General features: G+C 34.6%; 2 protein-coding genes across 3 annotated transcripts; one reads left to right on the top strand and one right to left on the bottom strand.

Moving 5' to 3' along the window:
- Positions 1 to 10,748: 10,748 nt before the first annotated feature.
- On the top strand, positions 10,749 to 21,293 carry LOC120067093 (DEAD-box ATP-dependent RNA helicase 13). Of its 2 annotated transcripts, XM_039018494.1 has the most exons (16): positions 10,749 to 10,928; positions 11,002 to 11,356; positions 11,675 to 12,097; positions 15,091 to 15,263; positions 15,343 to 15,537; positions 16,071 to 16,247; positions 16,698 to 17,083; positions 17,850 to 18,030; positions 18,690 to 18,812; positions 18,886 to 19,002; positions 19,235 to 19,339; positions 19,547 to 19,687; positions 19,791 to 19,856; positions 20,376 to 20,531; positions 20,654 to 20,735; positions 20,888 to 21,293. In XM_039018494.1, exons 2-16 carry the CDS (start codon positions 11,188 to 11,190, stop codon positions 20,938 to 20,940), a joined length of 2,547 nt encoding a protein of 848 aa, XP_038874422.1. In that variant the 5' UTR covers positions 10,749 to 10,928; positions 11,002 to 11,187; the 3' UTR covers positions 20,941 to 21,293. The 2 variants fall into 2 exon arrangements, with proteins under 2 accessions (XP_038874422.1, XP_038874423.1); XM_039018495.1 differs by having other exon boundaries at positions 10,749 to 11,356; positions 16,698 to 16,870.
- Positions 21,294 to 22,701: 1,408 nt separating this feature from the next.
- LOC120067094 (transcription factor MYB24-like) lies at positions 22,702 to 24,551 on the bottom strand. Its single transcript, XM_039018496.1, has 3 exons — positions 24,111 to 24,551; positions 23,594 to 23,723; positions 22,702 to 23,420 (listed from the first exon to the last, which is right to left on the bottom strand). The coding sequence occupies exons 1-3, from the start codon at positions 24,265 to 24,267 to the stop codon at positions 22,907 to 22,909; spliced, it is 801 nt and encodes a 266-aa protein (XP_038874424.1). The 5' UTR covers positions 24,268 to 24,551; the 3' UTR covers positions 22,702 to 22,906.
- Between the last annotated feature and the right edge of the window lie 495 nt (positions 24,552 to 25,046).

Below are 25,046 nucleotides of genomic sequence, written 5' to 3'. Positions count from 1 at the left end.
AATTACAGTCACAAACGAAAATAATAGGCTATGCACAAAACAGAAATTACAGCATGATTCACTACATGATCAAGGGAAGGAATTAACCATACCTTTGAAGACTCATCTTCAAGGTCCCTCGATCACGAACGCTCGATCATAACAAGACGGCAACCACGAACGCTCGAACACTTTGACCGTTACACAACACGATCACAGCAAAGATCTCCAAGATCACGAACACCCCAAACACCACAAACGGCCTCCATAGAACCTCGACTGTGTCGAGTTGAGTATGACACCACCAAAAAGGTTATCTCGGTATTCTCGGTGTGAGAATCCAGAGTGTGGGCTCTGTGTGGACTTGGTTAGAAGCAGAGACCAGAGGAGGACAATCGTGTAAACGATTGAGCAAGTGGGAGATGAAAAAGCTTATCGTATAGGTTGATGCCCAATCGTTTATCAAAAGTTATGCGGTCGTTTAGCTCATCAGCTAGCTAAGTGTCTATCATTTACAATCGTCTAGTCTCACCAAGCTGCCGTTTAGTAAATCTAATTTACTTGACAGCCTTTTGTGAGAACTTTCCAAGATTGGAAATCTTAAATCAATATTTTTGCAAATCGTACTAAAATTATGAAAACATTTTTCCTTTTATCTCACGGTTACCATGAAACCACCAATAACCTCCCACTCAATTGGTTATTAGAGAAAAAGAGATCATTATCCAATAATTAATTTTATTATAGATATATATATGATAACTTACTTACCATAATATATTTATAACCTATAGTTTTAATATTTCATCTCATGAAACATATAAACCATAATACTTTTTCTATTCCATGACACTTAATGTAAATCTCATTTACATTAACCCACCACTTGATGTATCTCGTACACTATACTGATCATATCATATATAATCAAATTACCTCTTGACAATTTGAAGATTTCAAATCAACACTAAGAACTGATTCTCAACTTGAATCCATTGACCTACCAAGGGGACCTTATGGACCTGTAGCTCGAAGCTCCAACAATACGTGAATAACTAACTAAACTCTTTAGTCATGGGATCCACCTTTCGTTAACTGTCAGGCACTTCACTAAAGACCGACAGTTGAACTCTCCTTACTATAGATATATTATGTGTCCATCTTAACCAATCAACAGTATGACAACCCTTCATAGATCGCTCGTAAGTACAGCTCGTCCAATAATCGTTATGCCTCTATAATTACATCTAACTCTTTAAGTACCACTGATCCCTCTAATGAACACAAGTCATAGTCTTACTATGACTGAGTTCTCTCTTTTAAAGAGAAGTTGTAGCCACTATGTTCAAGCCCCAGAATCATCCCTTAAGGGAGCAATCTATCTACTCACCCCTGCTTTGGGAAGGAGTGAATTCCATATTGTGTAATTGAGTTCCTAGCTCCCAAATCAGAAAAGTCCCCAAAAAGATAAGCATGTTGAGTTGGCAATCTGGCCACTCTTACCCATACTAATCAAAGGAGCGCCCTCAAAGGCAAGAATTCTCAAAACACTCAGGATTGAGGTCATGTCACTTAAGTCGTTTAAGTGAGATGTAAGTCTCTAGTATCAACGGCGTTATATACAAAGATGAATCATCTCGTAGTCCAGTCTTATACTTTGTATAGGACACCTCCACTCGCATTTCTCCACATGAATGGTCAGGATCTACCATCTATAGTATTTTACAACACTTGCAAACCCCTACAAAGTGGGTCTTATCCGTAGTGTCACCAGGATCAGGTATCCCACCTTAATCCTTATACTACAGACCTATTTAGGTTATCACTTAAGGCATGATTCACTTGTATATCTCATATACATGCTTAAGTTTACATATAAAAACCATGGATATGAGTAAATGCCAAAATGAAATAACACTTATTTTATTCATAAACAATATGTATATTACAAACAACGAGACTCGAGGAGAATTAGGACACTAATCCCAACAAGTTTATAGTTGGATTATAAATTATTTGTTCATTACAGGGATCAATGGTACTTAAAGAATTAGATGTAACTATAGGGGTAAAACGATAATTTGACCCAATTGTAGTTATGACCAATTCATGAAGGGAATATATCTACAGTATAAAGAGTACAGTTATCGTTTTTTAATGGAATGACTGGTAATTAATGAATGTTGATTAATTTAATTAAGGAGTTTAATTAATTAATCTCGTATCATTGGAGTTCTTATTCTGTAGGTCTATAAGGTCCCCTCGTTGCCCACTAAGGATACAGAAACAATGAATAATTGTTTTTGGAATGATTTGAATTGGTCAAATTGTTTAAGGGAATTTAAGGTATTAATTATATTAAGATGATTAATATTACATTATGATATATTGTTAATTATAAATATGATTTATAATCAAAACTTTGAGAGCTAAATATTTGAATGAGATTCAAATATTATTTATATAAATACTATAGGTTAAAATTTAATGTGAATATGATTCATATCAAAACTATATGTTATGAAAGAGAGTTGCATTTTAATATGATTATAATGCATATCATATGGTTTATTAATTAGTTAATTAACCATATTATTTAAATATGATATTATTAATATTATTTTATTTAATAATATAATATTTCATAACTTCCCATTACATGGGAGTTATTCTGCTGTACATGAGAATTAGTTATTATAACTCCATTTCCCTCACTATTTTCTTTATCTGTTTTTTGAAAACAAATAGTGCGTGCAACACGGACATAGAAGATAACCCTCTCAATTCTCCAAAAAAAAAGAAAGATCTCTCCCTTTACACATTCCCTCTCACAAAAACAAAGAAGGAGTCCACACATCCGTTCCTTGCTTCTTGAGAATAACGAGGTGTTCAAGTGGTAGTGTTCAAGGGTGTTTGGTTGTTGTTTCCATTATTCGAGTGAAAAAAAAGTTGTTCAGATAGAGGAAAGGAAATATCTTGAAGAAGTGTTTCTACAAGGGTAAGTTTTTCTTTTCCTCTTCCTCTTCCTTTTCCTCTTCCCCTTTACATGAAAAATATGCTTATAGGTTAATTTTTTATCTCCGTTTATTCCTCTGAATTGAAGGAAAAGTTTGAAGGAATTGAATTCAAAACCGTTCATATGGAGACATGTGAATGTGGGTATCCTATATAGAGAGACTATATAAGATTTAACTGTGAAATAATTAATCCCTCTTTGAACATCATTGACTAAAAAGATTAGTATTTCACAGGATTATTATATATACTCGATCTCAATCCCGATTGAGTTATAAACTCTTGCCTATAAGGACTTGTCCTTTGATTTGCATAGGTGAGAGTCGCCCAAGTCACCGACTCAATAAACCTACCATTTTAGGGACTTGACAGAGTGGGGAGTTGGGAACATAACTACAACAAGATAAAATTCATTTATTTCTTCTGCCTTAGGATAGGTAAATGAATAGTCCCTTTAAGTGTTGATTCTAGATCTTGAACAATGAGGCCCCACCCTCTCACTGGCCAGAGAGGGAATTGGTTTATGGCTGGACCATAAACAAATTGTTCATCAAAGAATCAGTGGTACTTAAAGAGAAAGAGGTAACTACAGGGGTAAAATAGTAATTTGATCCAGCTGTCAACAACTCGTGAAGTATCGACTTACTTGTAATGGTTATATCCATAGACATAACATGTTCTACAAAAAAGTTTAGTTTTTTAGTCTTTAGTGGAGTGTCCCACAGTTAAAGAATGTTGATTAATATAATTAAATAATTTAATTAATTAATCTCTGATCATTAGAACATATAATATATAGGTCCATTAAGTTTTTCTGCTAGCTCACAACGAATAAACACAAGAACTAAGAGTTTTGAAAGAATTTGGAATGTTCAAATTGATTAAGGGAATATATATTAGTTGTATATGATTCAATTAATATTATGTATTTAGATACATTATAATATAAAGTTTATTTTGAATGAGATTCAAAACTAAACTATATGAAATGAAAGATTTAAATAATACGAATGACATTCATATTATAGTTATAGATTAAAATTAATGTGAATGAAATTCATTCTAAAACTATAGGTCAAAGGATAATGCAAATTAGATTCATATTAAAACTATAAGTTATAAGAGAAGTATATTTGAATACAATTCAAATATATGTTTAATTAAATATAAGATATTTAGTTAATTAATTAAATTAGTTTAATTCAAATTAAATAATTAACTCCCCTGCAGTTGCAGGGGAGTGGAGAGTGGTGAGCAACCAAATATGCACAGGTGATAAAAATGAGAATAAATATGGTCTAAGTGCAAACATATATATGAGTAGTAAATATTTGAGTATTCCAAGAGTCGAATCCCACAAGACTATTTATACAATTCAATTTTTAGAGATTTTCGAAGAAAGTCAAGGGTAACGGGTAAATAAGTGATTTTGATCTTGATCTTGAATATTGATAAAAGTAGTAAACAAGAGTATTGAACATGGTTACAATTATGTTTCAACCAAAAGGGTAGTGTGTCTTAGCAATGCAGTTGCATCATATCTAGACAATGACATAGTCATGGACAAAAAGCTTCTCTTATTCGGTCTTGTATCAAGTTCCTTTAGAAGCTTTAAGCAATTAATGCCTATATTTCTATAGTTAGCTGGATCTTAGATTAATTCACATGCAATTTCTTTATTCTATAGTGTCCCTTATTTCTAAGGTGACTTAGCAATCCTATTTTTAGGCTCTTAGTCTCATATACCTTCGTGACATCAATTTATATCCTAACCGTCTCAGTATTAAGACTCCACTAGATTACTATATTAAGTGATCAATTTAATTTAACAACATTTTCTCATGAACTCAACAATGAGAATGCAAAATCCAAAGAGGTGTGAAACATAAGCATTGCTCAAACCATAAAACCCTAGGATATTCACATAACTGAACCCCTTAGATAATTTAGCTCATGAGAATAAATAAATTGATTTCATTAGATTATAAATCATGATTACAAGATAAATATTCCACAGATAAAAAGAAATAGAGATAGCAAACACAGAGAGAAACTAAAAGAAATGCTAGAAAATACAATATAATGACGCCTCGAGGTAATATCTCACTCTTCTAATCTTTTCCTAGGATGATTTTCTTCTCTCAAGAATGAATCTTATCACTCCATACGTTTTCACGTGATAGGAATGACCTATAGCCCTCAAACTTCAAAAGAACTTTTATTCTTGAAGCTTTCTGATTGGGAATGGTGAGATTTTGTCTAATGAGGGATGAATTTTGCTGGTGGAGCATGGATGGAGTGACGATGGAGAGATAATGATTGAAATGGAAAGTTTCTCCTTTTTTTACATGCCCAAATTGATCAATAAATGACCTAAAATCATGTTTTGAATATTTACCTAGCATTTTAGTCGTTGAATAACAACTTTGACCGATAAAATAACAACCAGAATAACTGAGCATGAATATGAAAATTTAGGGTTTTCTTATGCAGATGTAGTGACTTCAGGTGATGCAGTCGCATTGAAATGAAATATGCAAAACAATTTAAATCAATGACAAAAAGCTCAAAAAATCAACTCAAACTAGTAAAAACATACTTTAGAACATTAAAGGACTATATTTAATCATTTTAACCAATTTAAACCATTTAAAGGGAAAATACCATGCATATAACAACTTTTACTAAAGAAAAGTCACAAAATAGATGGTAAAAACATGCACTTTTTGACATCTATCAAGGGGGTCTGCAAGAAAAAGGATTGATTCTTTTGTAATGGGAAAAACTCTCTTTATAAGAGACAAACTCTCTAAGAATTTATAGAGAAGGACTTCTCTGCCAAAAAATACATTTCCTGTGATTTTCAAAAGAGGTTTCCATCAATCTATCCTTGTCAGATAATACTAGGGAAAATCTGAAGGAAGTGTGCTACTTGCTGAGTAGACTTGGAGAATATAGAATAATAGTTCTTTAAAGGTAGAATTTCTCGCTCTTATTTGTATGCTTAACCTAGTATATTTACAATATGTTTATGTTCTGTGATTAATTCTATACAATTTCTTCTTCCAATTCAAAGACAAAAGCGATAAAATGCTTTTACTATGGGAATCTCTTCCAACATTTAGGGGGTAAAGAGTTTTGGGATGGTTTTTCAAAATGTTGAGTTTTAGGACAAATGAGGATGTGAAAAGTTTAAATTGCCCTTTAGTTTTTTTTTTTCTAAAAAAAAGAAACCCTAAAAGACAAATATGCGATCTTCTCTTTGGTTTTTTTTTGTACGAATGACCTTCTTTTTTAGATGCCTAAATGAAAAATGGCCACTTATTTGAAATCAAATGAAAAGTGGCATTCTACTTGCTTCAACCTTCTGTGAATTCACCTATCGTCCCTAAGGACTACCCACATGCTACGATTCAAAAGTTTCCTCAACCTTTGATCCTTGATGCTCTATGGTCGGTGCTCTATGCTATATACTCGCTACTTGATCCTTGATCCTTGATGCTCTACATTTTACGCTCGATGCTATATGTTTTATGCTAGATACACGCTACTCGATTCTTGATCATTGATCCTCGATCCTCGACGCTTGATGCTCTATAGTTGATGCTATGTGCTCTATGCTATATACATGCTCTATGCTCTACATTCTATACTTGATTTAAAATTTTACTCGATGCTTGATGCTTGGTGCTTGATACTCTATGCTCAATGATGTATACTCACTACTCGATGTTGAATGTTCAAAGGAACACATAAAAAAGGAAAAGAGGAAGACAAAATGCAAAAAACGACGAAAAAAAAGAAACATATTAAAAAACGCAAAAAAAGTTACAAGAAGAATTGCAAAGAAAAAAAAAAGAATTGCAAAAAAAAACCGAAAAAGGCAAGAAGAAGAAATGTAGAAGAAATAGAAAAGAAAAAGAAAAAAGACTACAAAACCAAGAATGAAAATGGTACATTTAGGGGTTAAAGTGTTAATTTTGACATAAGTAGAAAGTCAAAATTGATAGGGATTTCGTAGGGATGGGTCCAATTTGGTCTCACTTTAAAAAATGATCGAAATTTTGCTTCTGCTGACGTCATCCACATGAGAAAGTACCCATTTGATCTTAAAACTCACGGGAGTGCCGGTTTCTAGCTCCTCACTCCCGTTCCCCACTTCTTCGTCTTAATCCTCATAAGACACAACTGCAATTTTTTCTTCAATTTTTATTTTCATTTGTTCAGATTTTTCCTCTCATTTTCTCTCAACTTTCTCCGTTCCCACATAGAGATTGGCCCTGCGAGGAACTGTCCCGAATGGAGTGAGAAATCATCGATTGGATAGGGAATGGGAAAGGGAGTGGGGAGAGTTTTCTCCCTGTTGGCTAAACGGGGATGGGGACTGGGATTATATTTCTCGTCCTCATCCCCCACTCTGTCACTGCCCCGATTCCCTACCCTACTAAGTATAACACATACACATATCAACAACAACAATAATAATAATAAACTCACATTCTGAATATGAGTTTATAATATATTATAAAGTTATTTTTTTATTATTTACTTTACAAAAAGAGAAAATCTTATAAATAAAAAAATCCAAAAAATATTTACACTTTATAGCAAAAGTTCCAAAAGTAGTTTGTACTCTTGGAACTTTTTGCTACAAAGTATAAATATTTTAAAACACTTTCTTATATTTAAAAAGACCCCTTACAAAAAACCATAGCTTGAATGATTAGTTATTTTCTAATTTTCATCTCTACTTTTTCATATTTTAATACATTTATAAAGTGTTTTAATTTTTAAGACTTTCTTATTTTTAAGATCATGAATGTTGTAATATTTAAACTTGTAATATATAAATTGAAGGCTAGACTATAATATTTGTAATATTTAAATTTTAACTTTTAGAAATTATGGGATTATATATTTTAGTTATAATTTTACACATGTAATAGAGAAATTGTGTTAAATGGAAAAATTACCAAAAATATTTTCAAATATAATAATTAACAAAAAAGAGAAAACTACTCTTAAAATGAATAAACTTTTTGCCATTTTATTATATATGTGAATAAATTGGTCAGTTTGCTATATATAAAAACAACCCCATAAAATATTATTATTTTTATAAGAACATTTTATATATATATATATATATATATATTTTTAAATAAAAAATGTATTGGAAATAACTCTTTTAATATATAAAATATTAATTGGATGAAAATAAATTAAAAAGTTGTTAAAAATAAATAAATTATACAAAAAATAAGTAAGAAATTTTTTCCTCGTGGGGAACCGATCCTCGCAAATTCTCCCCTGCCCGTGGACATCTCTACTCCCACTCCTTCCTCTTGTTCTCCGCTTCGCTCCTCTCACCTTCATCTTGTTCTTCGTCATATACACACCTGCAACTTTTTTCTTTGGAAAAAAACTGCAGAATGAAGAATAAAGAGATAAAAACGAAAAAAAAAGAGGACAACATAAATAGAAATCACCAGAGAAGAAAACAAAGGAAAATTGCTCACTGGGCGGCGAAAAAAAGAAGAAGAAGAAAATTAGGAAAAACGAAAAAAGTGCTGCAAAAGAGAGGAGGAAGGAGAAAGAAAAAATAAAGGTTAAAGTAGTAAATTCACAACATAATGACATGAGTAAAATGTCAAATTTTATTTGTTTGTAAAAGCGAGACTAAATTTCGAGTGGGCCCTCCATACAAATTTCCTAAAATTGATGGATTATTTTCACAAAAAATACTATCTTCTTGCATTCCATTTGCTTCGACTAACCCTTGAGCATCTTCCCAACACACCTCTAAATTTAGGTGGAAGGAGTCGAGAATGACTGATGTCAAATTTTCTCGATATTGAGATAAAATGTGAAACTTTTGAACCGATAATGGCCAACTAAAATAGTTGGAGAACCCAAATTTTGAATCTTGGGTTAATTTTCATATGGTCCCTTCATAATTATTGGGAAATTTGTACGGATGGCCGAATTCTTGGGTCCAAAATGTCAAATGACCCATTTTTTAAAAAATAAAGTCAATTGACCCTCTATTGACATCATCGCCATACCAAATTACGTAAATTGCCCTTACACTAGCCTCATGAGGTAAATCTCCCTCTCGTCTGATTAAACGCTCTCGCTCTCACTTGAAATTCCCTGGTTTGATGTGATTACTCGTCAATGTACGAATGATTTGACAATTTTCACGACGGAAGCCTCAAATCAAATCAATAATACCTAAACACAATACAATGGTGATTTCTTTCAACTCTAAACTCCATTTCAAAGGTGATTACTTCTCTGGTTTTTTACGGTGTTTTGTTGAACAAAGATTTTTCGAATGAGGATTTCCAAGACGAGGCTGTTTCAGAGCGGAACAAGTTTTCCAAAAAGGTGTTTCATTATTTTGAGTCTGTTTAATTATTTTTGCTGTGTTATTTCTGAAAATGTAGCATTACGAAATTTTGTATTGGGAGAGACTAAGAAAGAGGAAGAGTAAGAGAGAAAGTAAGAGTAAGAGAGAGAGCAAGATTACGAGAGATGGGAGATTTTGAGAGAGAGCGAGATTACAGTTCAATTGCTTGTACAACTCAATGACAAATGTTCTCTTGCTTTGTAAGATGACAAAAAGTGTCTACTTATTCGATATGGAGGTGAATGGAATGAGAATGAAAGTTCATATATTGAGGGACAGTTGACAGGAATCATTGTGCCTCATACATTGAAGTATGAAGAACTTAAATTTCACATTTACAAGGTTACAAATGTTAGTTCTTCAGAGTTTGATCTTATATTGAAAGTTAAATATAAGCTTGAATTTGAAGCCCTTTCACAATACATAAGGAATGATGATGATGTTCGCTTCCTTTTTTTGCGAGAAGAGTTTAGTAGACTTTAGTTAGCTGTAACGTTGAAATCCAATCAGGATAAAAATATTGGAATGAGGTTTGGAAATGTGAGTTATGATGATACAACTGTGGACAGACAATACGAGGAATCATATCAGTTTTGTTGGGAAGAGGATGATATTTCATTGTTTACCAACACTGTACCATCAACATTATCACTAGACAACGACCGCACTAATCTAACAAGATTGAATTTAGAATTGGGCGGTACTTCAGTTGTTGGTAATGAGAGACCATCTAGATTCGATTATATGGATTGTGGTCCTTCAGTGGATGTGAATGAGCAACCAACATGATTGAATGAAATGGATCGTGATCATGGAGATGTGCGTTGTTCTACAATAGCATCAGTGGTTTCACTATCTGTGTCTTAAAGTCATAGGACAGAGTTGATTATGCCTGCACCTCTTCATCTGGGACAAAGGACGTTGAAGTTGGTCGACTATTTTTGAGCAAAAAGGACTTGAAAATGAGATTATCTATTCAGCTCATCAACAAAAATTTTGAATTTAATGTTAGGAAGTCAACCAAATATCCTGTCAAATGTATTGGGAAGACATGTAAGTGGAGCTTTCATATAGTCAAAATGGAAGAGTCTGATATATTCAAGATCACAAAGTACTGCAGTTCACACACATGTTCCATTGAAATTATGAATTACAATCATAGACAAACAACTACTATAGTTGTTGGTAAACTCATTAAAGATAAATTCACGAAAATAGAACATATTTATAAACCTTATCATATCATTGAGGATATGAAGAGAGATTAACATTATTTTTTAAAAATGAGTCATTTGACATTTTAGACAAAAAAAAAATTGGGTTATATGTACAAATTTTCCATAATTATTCCCTTCTCCCTCGCGAACTTCTCCTTTCCCTCTCGACCTGCTGCTCCTCCGTGAGCAAGGAAAACTGAACGGCGGGCTTCATCGGACGGCCACGACGTCGGGGCTTCAAACAGCGAACTATCGGACGGAGGTGGAGTTGCGTTTCGACGACTTAGACATCCTTCCAAACTCGGGTTCGAAACGGGGGTTTCTAAATTTTCGTTAAAAACCCATCTTCCATGTTCTATTACTAACCCAGACTTGCAGGCTTGCGGCTGATTTGCGGGTTGAAGTTGTTTTCTCGACTTGTAATCGCTATCCTAGTTGGTGGCAACTCTAGCCGCATAAATACTTGCAGTTGTAGTCTCCCTGTTTTTCCAAGAAACAAGTGCTTGCTGAACAATTTGCTTTGCAGCCGAACTTTTGCGGTAGGCTGTATTTGATAGTCTATCCATGGCCACAGAACCAATGCAGTCTACGTCTTCTCAAAAGAGAAGGCTAAAGAGAAAGAAAACCCAGAAAGACCCAGAATTGGAACGTCTCGACTCACTCCCGTGGAACTCCTCAATCCCTAGCGACGACACTTTATCTGCATTCATTGGTTCCAATGATCTGGAAGGAGGTTTGAACTTGTTTGTTCGTTCATCTGTATGCTCTGTTTGTGGCTTTTACTTTCTGCAGTCTTCAAATGTATGTATCTGATATCGTTTGTTTATTGTTTCATGATCTGAACATGTTGGTTCATCTTGTCAAGTTATTCTTCAGTTTATAGTTTTATTTTTCTTTTATAGGCAGTGCTGAGAAATAATTGGGATATGCATTTTTTGTTTTTATTGGCGTGACACAAATTTATTGATCTGAACGAGAATTGATGTTTCTGAGGTTTAAATGTTCGATTGGACCGATTAGTAATCGTTATGAATATTGCAATATACTATAGGTTTTCTTTCGCTTGAGGAGATCGACGAAGCTGAGTATGGCTTGGCGATTCCGGAACCTGGTACAATGAAACGCAAGTTGATATCAAACGCCAGTGGAAATTCAAGGAAAGGTGAGCAAAAAAATGTCGATAATTGTGGGGATGCATCACGAGATACTGATGATAGTATCAATAAGGAAGCGGTGGGACACAATGTGAATATGAAAACTAGCAAAAAAGGGAAAAAGGAGAAGAAAAAGAAGAAAAAGAAGAAGGTCATTCACGAAGTCCCAACGGCCGAGGAAGTTGTGACTGAAGATATAGGTGGCAGTGATAATGATGGGATTGAGACAGAGATTGGAGATGAAATGGACGATGACGATCATTTGGAAACGGAGAAGAAGCGACAGAAGAAAGAAAAAGAAACAAAGAACCATGGAATTGGTTAGTATTATTATCATATAAAATTTTGTTGGGCATAATATTCTTGGTTTTCTGTACAACATTTGATCATTAAATATTGTTATTATTATTTATTCATTGAATTTTTTAGTTGTTATGTATTGTTCAGGGAGGAAAAATATATTTATTTCATATTTGTGTTTTTGAGGTTAGAATTTGATCATTGATTATTTGACCTTTTTTTGGAAGAGAATGACTCCAATGAGAACATTTTTTTTTTTGGAGGAGGGAACAATACAAAAATGATGGGGAACAACCTAACTTCCATAGGTAGATTAAGATTACAAAAAAGATCTAGATAAGCGACTAAGGTAGAAAGACTAATCTTTAGAAGAGGGGAGCACTTACATCAGTCGATAGACAAAGCTCAATTTCCACAAACTATCAACAAAGATAAACTTATCATTTGAAAATCCAGTTATTCCTTTCTCCCCAAAGGTTCCAAAGAAAAATTCTATTCTTATCAAGCCATATAGTTGATTTTGTTTCTTAGGAAGGATGTGCCATAGAATTAGAGCTAGAAAGTTCATGACATTGTCAGGCATGCCTGTAGCAGTGTATCCTAGCCAATGACATTTAGCATTTCATTCCAGTATAGCACAAGTAGACAGTGATAACAAAGTTGGCATTGAGTTTCTGAATTTTCCCTGCATATAATTCACGAGCTTGGAGAGTAGGCTGTGTATGGCATTCAATTTTGTATTCTATCAATTATACTAATTGCTCGATGGCTAAGTTCCCAAACAAATGCTTTGATTTTTTAAAATATAATCTCTGTCGTGCATCCTCTAAAAAATAGTGAATTTAATAGGGGATGATTTGGAGGTAGATTTGTCTTCTCAAAAGATGGGGACAGTTAGCGATGTGGCAGAGTTGGCACTTTGCAAGTTCGTTGTTGACGAGGTTAACAAATTAAGGTTTATGGGCAGTTCATCAAGGATGTTTAAGTCTTGTGAGATTGGAGGGGAGGTGGGTTTGTCGGCTTGGATGGGGTGTGGTATATGTATGGACTAAATACATAATTGTCTCTATTAGAAGCCTAGATGAAGGTTGTGATGGTTCAGTTGGTTAGATGTAGAGTTTATGGAGCCCAACTTTAAGGAGGATTGCCCAATGTTCCATTGATTTGGCGAGGAGTTTAAACTAGTATTAAGGTTTTGAGGGAGGAAGAAATCTTGTGTTCACCAAGGATTTTCCAGAGTAAGCCACTCTTTTATTGTTTATTATTGTGATTTAGAGGAATCTTAGGGCCTGTCTAATTTTGTCTTATTTTTTGTGTCCAATGTCGTCACCCTATTCATTATGCCAATTGACCTTTCCCCAAATAGTTAAGTCATCTCTGTTTCCACATGCATATATTTACCATTTGCTATTTTTAGGCTCATCGACAATCGAAGTGATGGTCTTTTCGGTGGGTTTTCTGGTGGACCTAACTAGATTACAACTTTCAGTGAAGATGGTGAAAGGCTCAGTTCTAGTGATAAATTGGGGTAGTAGAATGGTAGCATGGATGAAATCTTGGTTATTGCTTTTGATTTTGATTTTGGCTTCTATCAAATCTATCCCTTGGAAATCGACAATCCCTCAAAACCACCACATATATTCCCATTAAGGTCCATGTTTGCAACTTTTATCTTCTTCTGGGCCTAGGTGTACCCTTATCAATTCTTGGTTAAACCTCTAAACTCTTCCATGGCTACATCATTTAGTCTCCTTCTAGCTTATAAGTATGAAATTCCATGCATCTTGCTATCTGATCCCACTATTCACTTGCCAACCCATACTTCTTCACATCTTTGAAGATGAATGGAATCTTGTCAATATTGATTCCTCTCCTAACGATTCATCCTCCCTAAAGGAGCCCTTTGGAGCATTTTCCACTAAAATCCCACTTTTCCAATCTCGTTGTAAATAGACCTCTCACCTTAAATGTGATTTGACTAGATTAATCTAGACATTTACAGTTCCTAAGAAAGCCAAGATTTTCTTATGGGTGCCACACTGTCCAATTTACCTATTTACTACCTATCTCTCTTTCAAGTTCCCTCAAAAGTGGCGGAATGGATTTGGAGCTTTAGACAGGAAAAAGGGGCCTTTGGAGAAAACTTATCAATGCTAAATTTGGTTATCGTTATTTTGACCTAAAATCATCTAGTCACCATCATGTCTCCTCCAAGAGCCCATGGATCTTCATTCAGAAACAATGGGACCTCATTTATAGCAACATTCAGTGTAATAATTGGGGATTTCACCTCCACAACCTTTTGGACTGACCTATGAATCGGTAATGGCCCCCCTTAAACAAAGCTTTCTTAAACTCTTTGCTATTCAGAATCTAAAGTTACATCCGTCAGCATAGTGTTGAACAGTGGGAAAGACTGCTGGGCGTTGACTTATGAAGGAATCTAAAGATGATGAAATTGTTAGATGAGCCTCCTTTCTGCAACTTATCTTTAGTATTTAGCTCCCTCACTGATCTGATAATTGGATTTGGAAGCATGGAAGCTTGACAATAGCGTCATCTTCTCCATAAAGTTGTTGATTTCCCACCTCTTATCTGTTCATCCCATGACTTTGAAGAGCCTATACAAAAAGTTATGGAAGCACCCTTGCTCTAAGAGGATGAAATTCCTTTTTGGGACTTAATCCATACTTGCGTCAATCATGGGTTCGATTCATGGTGGTACCTACCGAGGATTTAATATCCTACGAGTTTCCTTGACACTCAAATGTTGTAGGGTCAGGTGAGTTGTCTCGTGAGATTAGTCGAGGTGCACGTAAAGTGATCCGAACACTCACAGATCAGAAAAAACCATACTTGCCTCAACACTATGGGTAAGCTTCAAAAAAAGATGCCCATGGATCAATCTCTCTTGACGTTTCTTGGCATAATATAGTTTGATTTGCATATATTGACATATTACACATGACATAATTTGACATATTTCACATGACATAATTTGATTTTCATTTAGATAAAGAAATCAGGGATGAAGTTGAAAAGTATGCAGTTGATGAAACTGAATATTATGCATGGAATGAGTTGAGACTCCATCCTTTGCTTATGAAATCGATCTACAAACTTGGGTTTAAGGAACCGACAGCAATCCAGAAAGCTTGTATTCCAGCTGCTGCTTACCAGGGGAAGGTTAGCTTGTCTTTCTTTCGTTGCAAGGGTGGAAAATGGATCATATTTTGCCTGCCATTGAATTTTGCTTATGTGACAGGATGTTGTTGGTGCTGCTGAGACAGGATCTGGAAAAACACTAGCTTTTGGATTGCCAATCCTACAACGTTTCTTGGACGAACGAGAGAAATCTGGAAAGATGTCTGAAGAAAAAGGAGTAGATGCAAAAAGATATGCTCCCAGAAGTCTTCTACGGGCTCTAATTATTACTCCTACTAGAGAACTTGCTCTTCAGGTGATTTCTTTATTTGATACTCACACATGGCTAGAGGCCTAAACAAATATGTTTATAGAGGAGCATGCAGGAGACAAAACATGCTAGGATCGGTGATATTAGGATAAGAAATATTAGTGTTGGCAATTAGAGTTTAAGAAACTTTCCTACCTGATGTTCAAGGTCTCACAATGCCATTCTCGTTTTTGTTTGTTTATCAGTTCTTCTTGCAATGATATTTGTATTAATTGGGATGGCTTCATATCCTGTTCTTGGTCTGTTTCTTATTTGTATTCTTCTTTCACTTTTGTTCCTTTCTATTTTTTCATCACTGATTAGTTTGTTTCTTATTAGAAAGAAAAAACTACCTACTTAAGTTCCTTTTACGTTAAGATCTAATTCTATTTTATTTTGGTGTTTGTAGTATCAATTTTAAGTTCACAGATCCATAATGAAAAAACACAAACAAATTGTTAGTTCAACTTGTTTTATTTGGATTTTTGTATGTGTTGAATGTGGGGTTTAACTTCCTCTCTTTGGTCTTTCACTATCAGGTTACTGATCATCTCAAGGCAGTCGCAGTAGGTACAGATATCAGGGTGGTTCCAATTGTTGGTGGGATGTCCACTGAAAAGCAGGAAAGGCTTTTAAGGATGAGGCCAGAGGTTGTAGTTGGAACTCCAGGGCGGTTGTGGGAACTTATGTCAGGAGGAGAAAAGCATCTGGTTGAGGTGAGTGCTTCATGATATTTTGATTAAACTTGTCCATGTCTTCATTCTCCACTAATAAAAATTAAGAAGTCTAATTTTCTATTCCTCCTAACCATTTTGAGGCCACCATATATTATTTAAGCTCATTAATCAGGATACTTGTTTTGCAAACATCCTTCATCAACACTTTGCTTTACTTTCAAATGTTGTGGTTTATTTTTTTCGTATGATTTTCTTTTCCTGTGAAATTATCTCAATTATTTCCTTTTCTCCATTAGTCTTTAATATGTTGAGCACGAAACTTTTCTTAAGCACTTTGGAAATACCTTGTAAAGTAGGGGGTAGGCATAGTTGTAAAACTGCTCAGTCACCAGATTCTATTCTGGGTGATATTTAAATACCAACAACTTTGTTCTTTTCCTGTGATAAATGGGATGGTAATGTTGACGCTCTTCAACTTTTCTGTTTCAGTTGCAGACGTTGTCTTTCTTTGTGCTGGATGAGGCTGATAGGATGATAGAAAATGGACACTTTCGTGAGTTGCAGTCCATTATAGATATGCTTCCTGTGACCAATGGTTCTGCAGAAAATTTACAAAATGCAGAAAACTCTTTGACCACTCCAAGTTCTCAAAGAAAGAAAAGGCAAACACTTGTGTTTTCTGCTACATTGTCACTATCTTCTGATTTCCGTAAGAAACTAAAGCGTGGATCATTGAGACCTAATCAATCGGGGATTGATGGTTTTAATTCTATAGAGGCTCTATCTGAGAGAGCTGGGATAAGACCTAATGTTGCTATTATAAATCTGACAAACACATCAGTTTTGGCAAATAATCTTGAAGAATCATTTATAGAGTATGTATCTTTTTGTCTGATATCTAGCATTTTTTGTATTTCTTTTGTTCATATTATTATTATTTAAACCAGAAACAACTTCTCATTATTATAACAAAAATGAGTGAACGTTTAGGGAAAAAAAACTCCCATAGGGAGAGAAAAAGAAAAAGAAAAATTCAAAACAGCAAAGACATAAAAAAGGTAACTCTTCTGTTATTTCTATTGGATATTCCATTTGTATCATATACTTGCACAAGGAAGATTCAAAATGTTCCCCAATTGAACATATGTTAATATATTGACCCTATAAATGATGTTTTGTGATTGAGGAAGGCCAATCCCATTTACATCTTTTTGTAGCAGGGAGGCTCAAAATTTTCCTCATTTCTAATCTTTTTAACAACATCGATTTCCAGCTGAAGTACATGTTTATACATCTTATTGTAGCCTTATTGCATTATGATCTACATGACTTGGTTTTTATCTTTTAGCTAGTACTGAGTAGTGTATAGCACAGCTTTCCTAGTAATTGACATCTATCTCTTATACCCATTTTGTCCACAAGCTACAATCAGCTGCATGAGTCCTTGGCGTCCTTGCTTCCAAATTTTGTTAGCACATCATAATATCATTAATTGGACGCTTTTTTGTGCTAACGCTTATATGATGCTTTTGGTATGTCATACCATCGGTGATGGTTCTGCTTGTCATTTTGAGTTTCTTTGCATTGAGTAATCCTTCTCCAGTGGGGTTGAATCGTTACTGAATCATGACGTACTTGCAGATGCAGGGAAGAAGACAAAGATGCTTATTTGTATTACATTCTGTCTGTTTATGGACAAGGCCGCACTATTGTGTTCTGTACATCCATTGCTGCATTACGGCATATTGCTGCTTTATTATCCATTGTTGGTGTTAACGTCTTGACTCTTCATGCTCAAAGGCAGCAACGGGCACGCTTGAAGGTTAGCTTACTATTTAGACACCTTGTACTCTGTCATACAGTTTTTTCATATGTGGGGGTGTTGAGTTGGACAAGAATTCATACTATGAAAATTTCTTTCTATCATTTCATTTATTATTATTATTTTTAAAAGGAATAAGTGCGGCCTAGTGAAATTTACCATAGCAATTCCCTGGGAACTATAAAAGGAAAAAAAAAAAAAAAACTAATTGGAATGATTAAAAGAAAAAAAAGAGTATTATGACGGAAGTCAGTGGAGGAACAATAGCTCTGAATGGAAGATCTAAAAAAAATATTATCTTGGAGTGGATTTCCCCTTGTACCACCCTATAAACCTCTGGATTATTTATTTATTTATTCTTTTTTTATAAGACACATCAAAAAGGATATATTCAAAAAAGAAGAAAGAGAACAACCTAAGGGCCGGGGACAAGGAAGCCCCTTCCCGAAAAGATTACAACATGAGAGCCTGCCAATTCTTTTATTTACTTCAACCAAGACATTTTAGTATGTAGCTCTAATAGCATTGAACCAAACTGCCTTAGTTTTCCTTTTTTAAGGAAATTGATGCTAAGGCAAAATAAAAGAAGAAATTTGATACAACATTGGTGCATCATCATAGCTACAACCTCAGAGACTTTCTGTTTTTGTTTATACCAGGCAATTGACCGTTTCCGTGGAAATCATAATGGGATACTGATTGCCACTGATGTTGCGGCTCGAGGCCTTGATATTCCTGGTGTTCGAACTGTTGTCCACTATCAACTACCACATTCAGCTGAGGTTAGCAAGACACAAGTTGCCTTGTTTGAACTTTTTCTGTACAAGCGTTACTAAATGTTTAATTTGGAAATAGGTTTATGTTCATAGAAGTGGAAGAACAGCCAGAGCTTCTGCTGATGGATGCAGTATCGCATTGGTCTCAGCCAATGAAACTTCCAAATTTGCATCACTGTGCAAATCATTCTCTAAGGTAGCAGTTCTATAATGATTTTTTATTGTTCCTACAAACATTACCATGATTATTTCGCAGACTGTTCTCTCTTTTCTTGCCTTTCTCTGTCTGACTCGAGTTCTAAGAAAATAGTAGTTGCCAGTATGAGGCTCTTTAACTTTTTGTAGCCTTTTTGGATATATCAACAATAGCTGTAATGTCTTTTGAGCAATCCTCCTCATACATGCTTCATTTGCTTTTGTTCCATTAGGAAAGCTTCCAGCGGTTTCCTGTTGATAATTCATACATGCCAGAGGTTCTAAAACGTTTGTCACTTGCACGCCAGATCGACAAGATTCTGCGGAAGGAGTCCCAGGTAAATATAGGCATAATTCCATGCCTATTTATTGCTTACATATGGAAATTTGCATCCTAGCATTTCCTAATTTCATTCAGCTTGTTCCTTTTTGTGCTAATGCTAATTGGCTGTGATCTGTTTGTGCTTAGTTCTAATCCTAATATTACTCATCTTCACTTACTTTTTTGGTTGTTATGAGTTTAAAGCTATGTTGCTGATTTCTAGGAGAAGGCAAGTAAAACCTGGTTTGAGCGGAATGCAGAGCTAGTGGAATTAGTTCTGGACAACGATGACAGTGAAGAGGAGAGATTAAACAATTATAAGCAGAAGAAAGTTGGCTCCATTCATTTAAAGAAATTGCAACAGGTACTACCCACAATGGGTAATTTTACTTTAAATTAGGTAATATGGTGGCTATGTTAAATCCCACAGGTAATATCTTCCTTTTAATACTTATCACTAATTGCAGGAGCTCGAGAAGCTTCTTTCCCACCCTTTGCAACCAAAATCATTTTCACATCGATATTTGGCTGGTGTAAGTATCTACTAATATTGTTAAAAGTTCAGTCCTTAAGTTTTCTCCCTTTTCCCCCCTTTTTATTTTTATTGGATTAAGGAAACATCTTTTGTATACCCTTCAATGGGCCTTTTTGTAGCTTTGGATTTCTTTGAATATTTCATTCATCAATGAAATTGTTTCTTACAAAAAAAATTAAAGGGATTATCTTTTTGTGAAATGTTGTAATATGATAAGATACTTTGCATCTAGAGGAAAAGTTCCTCTAAGTAAATAAAGGAAGTGGGAGAAAGAAAATAACCACTATCTTTGCTATACGAACAACTTATCATAAAATATTTTGATCATGGATTACCCTGATTTTGTTGGTTGAAATATCCTTTTTTTTTTATCCGTACTAATGTACCGTTTTACCAGTCAATGGGTGCACGGATTTGAATAATTTCTGGTTTTCAGCTATTGATTAACTGCATTTGTTTTCTAACAACTTTTTGTAGTAAATTACACAATGACTGTGGTTCCTTCCTTGCTTGTCAGGCTGGGGTTTCACCTCTTCTGCAACATCAATTTGAAGAACTGGCCAAGCAGAACACATCTGTTCAGAATATGGAAGATGACAAAAGGAGGAAGTTGGCTGCTTTTGGTCAAGATCTTACAGAGCCACTTCAAGCACTTCGAACTGGTGGTCAACGGGTATCAAACACTTTCTAGTTGAAATGCATTTCCTAGAAAATCATTTTTCTTTAGTCTACGTGGTTGGTAGGGTTATTGAATCATCTATTAAGTCGAAATTTCAACTCTGTGTCCTTTGATAGGTACATATGGATGCAAAAGAGATGGCTGAAAAACGGAGGAAAATGGAGAACCTTAGGAGAAAGAAAAAAGAGGAGAAAAAACGTAAACTACTAAAATCTCTATTGAATGGACTCTTTGGGACCACCCCTTGGTGGTTTTCAAATTGTCATCTTTATATTTTCAGTTCTAAAGAATTTGTAGAATGTTGACAAATCTGCTCTCAGATACTTCATTTTGCAATTCTTTTCTTGCAGGCTTGCGTGATCAGCGGAGAAATAAACGGAAACAAATGAAAGGCAAGATTTAGAAAATTGATCCTTCTGGTAAACTGTGCATTAAAGTTTATAGAACTAATGAACAATGATACGATGTTCTTGTGTTAGTTTGAGTTATTAGGTCTAATTTTTTGGGTTAAATTTTGAACAAAAATTGCCGATTTTGGTACCTATAGGGGGGAAATCATAATTTTCAGCAGAGATGGGTAGATTGGCTATAATTTTATACCAATTTTGTGTAGATGGAAAACTGTTGGAATGTTAAAGGCATAGTTTTTAAGTGACATTTGAGGCAGATTTTGATCCTGCCTTTGATGGGGTTTGGATATTGTTGCCTTAGCAATTGTTTTCTAAATGAGTAATACTTTTGAGATACCAATGCAAATATTGGCAAATTTGAAGTCTTCTAAAACATCTCAAGGATGGAGAATGGAAGTCTGATTTCTTGTGTCTATTTAGGTCAAATTTAATAAATTTGCATAGTCAGCAGAAATTAAAAAGTTCGATTGCGAGTATACTTCAAGCATATCTTCTTCTTCTTCTTCTTCTTTTTATATATATATATATAATTTTGGGAAAAAAATCATTTTTACCCATACTTGAATAAGTGGTGAGATTGATACCCCTTTTACAATGAATTTCAAATATTGCATGTGAATTAAATAACAAATCACACAAAAATCAACCAACAAAACATTCAACTGTTAAAATTCAGAAATGAGAATTATTGAACGCTGCCAAAAAAGTATTAAACATGATTCGAAGAATCAAAACCACAAAAATAGTCGTCTTTATACAAATGGAGGTAAAAAGGTATTTTAAAATCTTGTATTATTGGGTGAAAATTGAGAATTTTATAGCATATATTATACAAATTGTCCAAACTTTGGAAAAGAGAAAGAAATCAATATAAAAATGAAATCACGAGACTACAGATAATCTATCACTTATCTTAAACTATGGTTATCTTACTAAACTATAAATGTAAAACAAGACATCATTTGTTTGTGCTGAGGATAAGGAATAGAAAGACAAACATTAAAATGACAAACAGCAATAACATAAACTAATAATAAGTGGGTGTAAAAGTACCATTATTTCTAAGTTTCCATTGAAGACATTACTTTTATGTATCCTCAAGTTGTCGGACAACTTGGTACTAGTTTTTAGATGAGGCATATGAAAAAAAAAAATTCTTTCTTTGCTTCCATCCTGATCAAATTAGAGATACTGTTAGGATGACTTCGTGGAGCACTATATCAAATTCGAGATTTTGATGAACAGTTAAAAGAGTCAGCCTTTTCCTAATATGTTGGACACAGTGCATGTGATCGAACAATAGAAGTTGGTTGATTAGCATGGTGATGATTTAATATTCTACGAGTTTCCTTGACATCCAAATGTTGTAGGGTTAGGCGGGTTGTCCCGTGAGACTAGTCGAGACGTAAGCTAGACCGGATACTCACGGATATAAAAAAAAAAAAAATCTAGTTGGTTAATATTTCATCTGTTTTCTCTACTTTTTGGCTTCTGTTCAGCTAAATGCATGAGTGGTGTCATAGCTACAGTAAATTCTATTGTATTTACCCTCTCTCCTTGATCCTTCTTGATTGGAACAGTTCTTGTAAGTAGCTTCCTTGGGAGAGGGCTTGCTCTTCCCCTGGCCCTTGGACGTTTACTCTTTTATATATATACACACACACAACAGATTTCTCATAAAAAGAAGAAAAAAAAGTCTCTCTACTCAATACATTGTTCAAAAAATAAAAAGAAAGAACTTCTAGAAAAGAATGTCTGAAATGAACTCTTGGATGATAGTTAAAAACCAATTCCCCTATTTATTACCCAGAAACATACATCATAAGTATAACTAAACTTGTCATGTATTTGCATATAAAAGTTCACAAAATAAAGTTTTAAGGTAAGATTTGGATTACTCTCCAATACTTTTACGGTGAAGACTCCACAAAGTTAACGTAATTATCTCTACCAAAAAATTCAACAAAAGGGTGTGACTAGGTTGTGCACATTAGCTTTGCCAAATGCAGAATTTGGTGTGAGATTTCCATGAAAATCCTCAAAATTCCACAGCAATCCATCCCATAATTGATGGTCCTCCATGGAAATTGCCTCGGGCAGAGACAACAAGAGGCCTCCTGGCTGGTCATGATCATCAGTTATTTGGGGATTGAAGTTACTGATCATACCAGTACAAGATTCTTGTCTTATTTGAGGCTGAGAACTGTTTATAGGTTCAGCCTTCATATCAGGTTGTTGGTTCAGTTGTTGCTGCTGTCTTAGGAGTTCTCCATGTTGTTGTTGTCGTAGGAGCTCCCAATATTGTTGTTGTTGTTGCTGCTGTTGATGATATTGATGCTTTCTTAGGAACTGAGTGTTAGGCTTTTCATTGCAGTTGGAAGTTACTTTTGCCTTTTTCTTGAAATGGGTCCTCCAATAGTTCTTGATTTCGTTATCTGTTCTTCCTGGCAAACTTCTAGCAATGGTAGACCACCTGAAGTATTTACAAATAAAATGTTTATTTCTTTTTAGCTGTTCATACTTTACAGAAGCTACCCAAAAGTTCTTGTTTTCCTATTTTCTGTTTTTGGTAAGAAATCGTACCCGACTCTTTTTGTTAAACTTTGGTTGCATCTTTAACACGAGGAAAAAGAAAAAGAGGGTTACCTGTTCCCCCATCTAGCATGAAGCTCTAGAATTATGCTCTCTTCATGTGGGGTTATCTGCCCTCTCTTTAGGTCTGGCCTCAGGTAGTTTACCCATCGCAACCTACAACTCTTCCCATTCCTTCTCAATCCTGATTGCACCAAAAGAACTTATAAGAGAGAGGTAGTTTGGCTTACAAGCTTAAGAAAATGAATGAAAAAGAGACAAATGAGGACCAAAATCTAGGAAAATGCCAAAGAAGGAGAGCGTAGGAAGGATGGAGGAGGGGAGAACGGATACTCAATTGTAAGGCGAATAGACAGAAATGACAATCCAAATCAAGAAAAAATTCCAAAGAGAAGTGTAGGGAAAGAGAGGGACAACAGATACTCAATTTAATGTGAGCAAACAGAATTCCCATACTCGAATAGAACGATAACTAGAAACTTTGGGAGGAATGTATGTTAACGTACTCAATGTTTCAATAAGTCGGCTTGATTTCAGTGACTGAATCTAAGACAAAAAAGGGCCTGTTTACCTGCAAGGTGAGCCACAGAGTTCCACCTTCCTTCACCATGAACTCTCACATATTCAACAAGCAGCCTATCTTCTTCAGCTGTCCAAGGCCCTTTCCTCCATCCTTCTGCCGCTACTTTGGCCCAACCAAAATGGTCTCCCATCATCATCATCATCATCCAGGTCTGCCTTTTTCTAATTTTATGCTTCGAAATATTATGCAAAGAATCTTAGATGTTCTCTCTCTCTTCCAGATTTCTATGGCATATTGGGTTAATGTTTGCTCCATATTTATATAGTCACTCATCATTTGAGAGTTTTTCTGATCCTTTCTACTGTTCAAGTTATAGTGATCATCATAATCTTTGAATGAAGATTATAAAATGGCATGTATGTCCTTGTCAATATTTTATTATGTATTGCTCTTTTCCCTTTTTTTGGAACTCCTTTTTGGGACTGTCTAATCTTATTCTTCATAATATTAAAATGACCCATTTGATTATTTTAACTAGTTTTCCATTATGCTTTTAGAAAAATATTATAAAGTGATGAGCTTGTAGTGGTCCAGATTATATGTAGATTCTCTCCCAATTTTTAACTAGAAAAGGGTTCTTTGGCCTTTTGAATAGACAGATTGCAAAATCTTTATTAGGAAAACTCAGTAGGATTTTTCAATATGAGAAAATGGTTCGGTGTAGGTTGTTTTCAGATCAACCTTTGGCTCAAGTAGAATTTATAAGTGTTCTTTTTAACGTGAGCGGAAAGAATGAACCTTTGATCTCTAGTTCGATAGTACAAGCTTATGTTTATTAAAATTTTAAGTCTGACAAACTATAAGTATACTTTTGTTTCTCAGGTATTGCTTGACAAACTGTACCAAAAACAGGTTTTCTTTGGGCCAAAAATCAATTTTAGGAATTGAGATTGTCGATATTTTTATCTATATTTTCACATTTTC

Source organism: Benincasa hispida, chromosome 12 (genome assembly GCF_009727055.1).
Source record: "Benincasa hispida cultivar B227 chromosome 12, ASM972705v1, whole genome shotgun sequence".
Classification (NCBI taxonomy): domain Eukaryota; kingdom Viridiplantae; phylum Streptophyta; class Magnoliopsida; order Cucurbitales; family Cucurbitaceae; genus Benincasa; species Benincasa hispida.
This window is presented reverse-complemented; position numbering and strand designations above follow the sequence as displayed.

Excerpts from the sequence above, each read along its gene's own strand:
- LOC120067093 (XM_039018494.1), top strand. The coding sequence starts at position 11,188 with ATGGCCACAGAACCAATGCAGTCTACGTCTTCTCAAAAGAGAAGGCTA. Across the intron at positions 15,538-16,070 it reads CTAGAGAACTTGCTCTTCAG|GTTACTGATCATCTCAAGGC; the intron begins GTGATTTCTTTA and ends TTTCACTATCAG. Across the intron at positions 19,003-19,234 it reads TGTGCAAATCATTCTCTAAG|GAAAGCTTCCAGCGGTTTCC; the intron begins GTAGCAGTTCTA and ends TTGTTCCATTAG.
- LOC120067094 (XM_039018496.1), bottom strand. The coding sequence starts at position 24,267 with ATGATGATGATGATGATGGGAGACCATTTTGGTTGGGCCAAAGTAGCG. Across the intron at positions 23,724-24,110 it reads CTCTGTGGCTCACCTTGCAG|GATTGAGAAGGAATGGGAAG; the intron begins GTAAACAGGCCC and ends TGGTGCAATCAG. Across the intron at positions 23,421-23,593 it reads CATGCTAGATGGGGGAACAG|GTGGTCTACCATTGCTAGAA; the intron begins GTAACCCTCTTT and ends TAAATACTTCAG.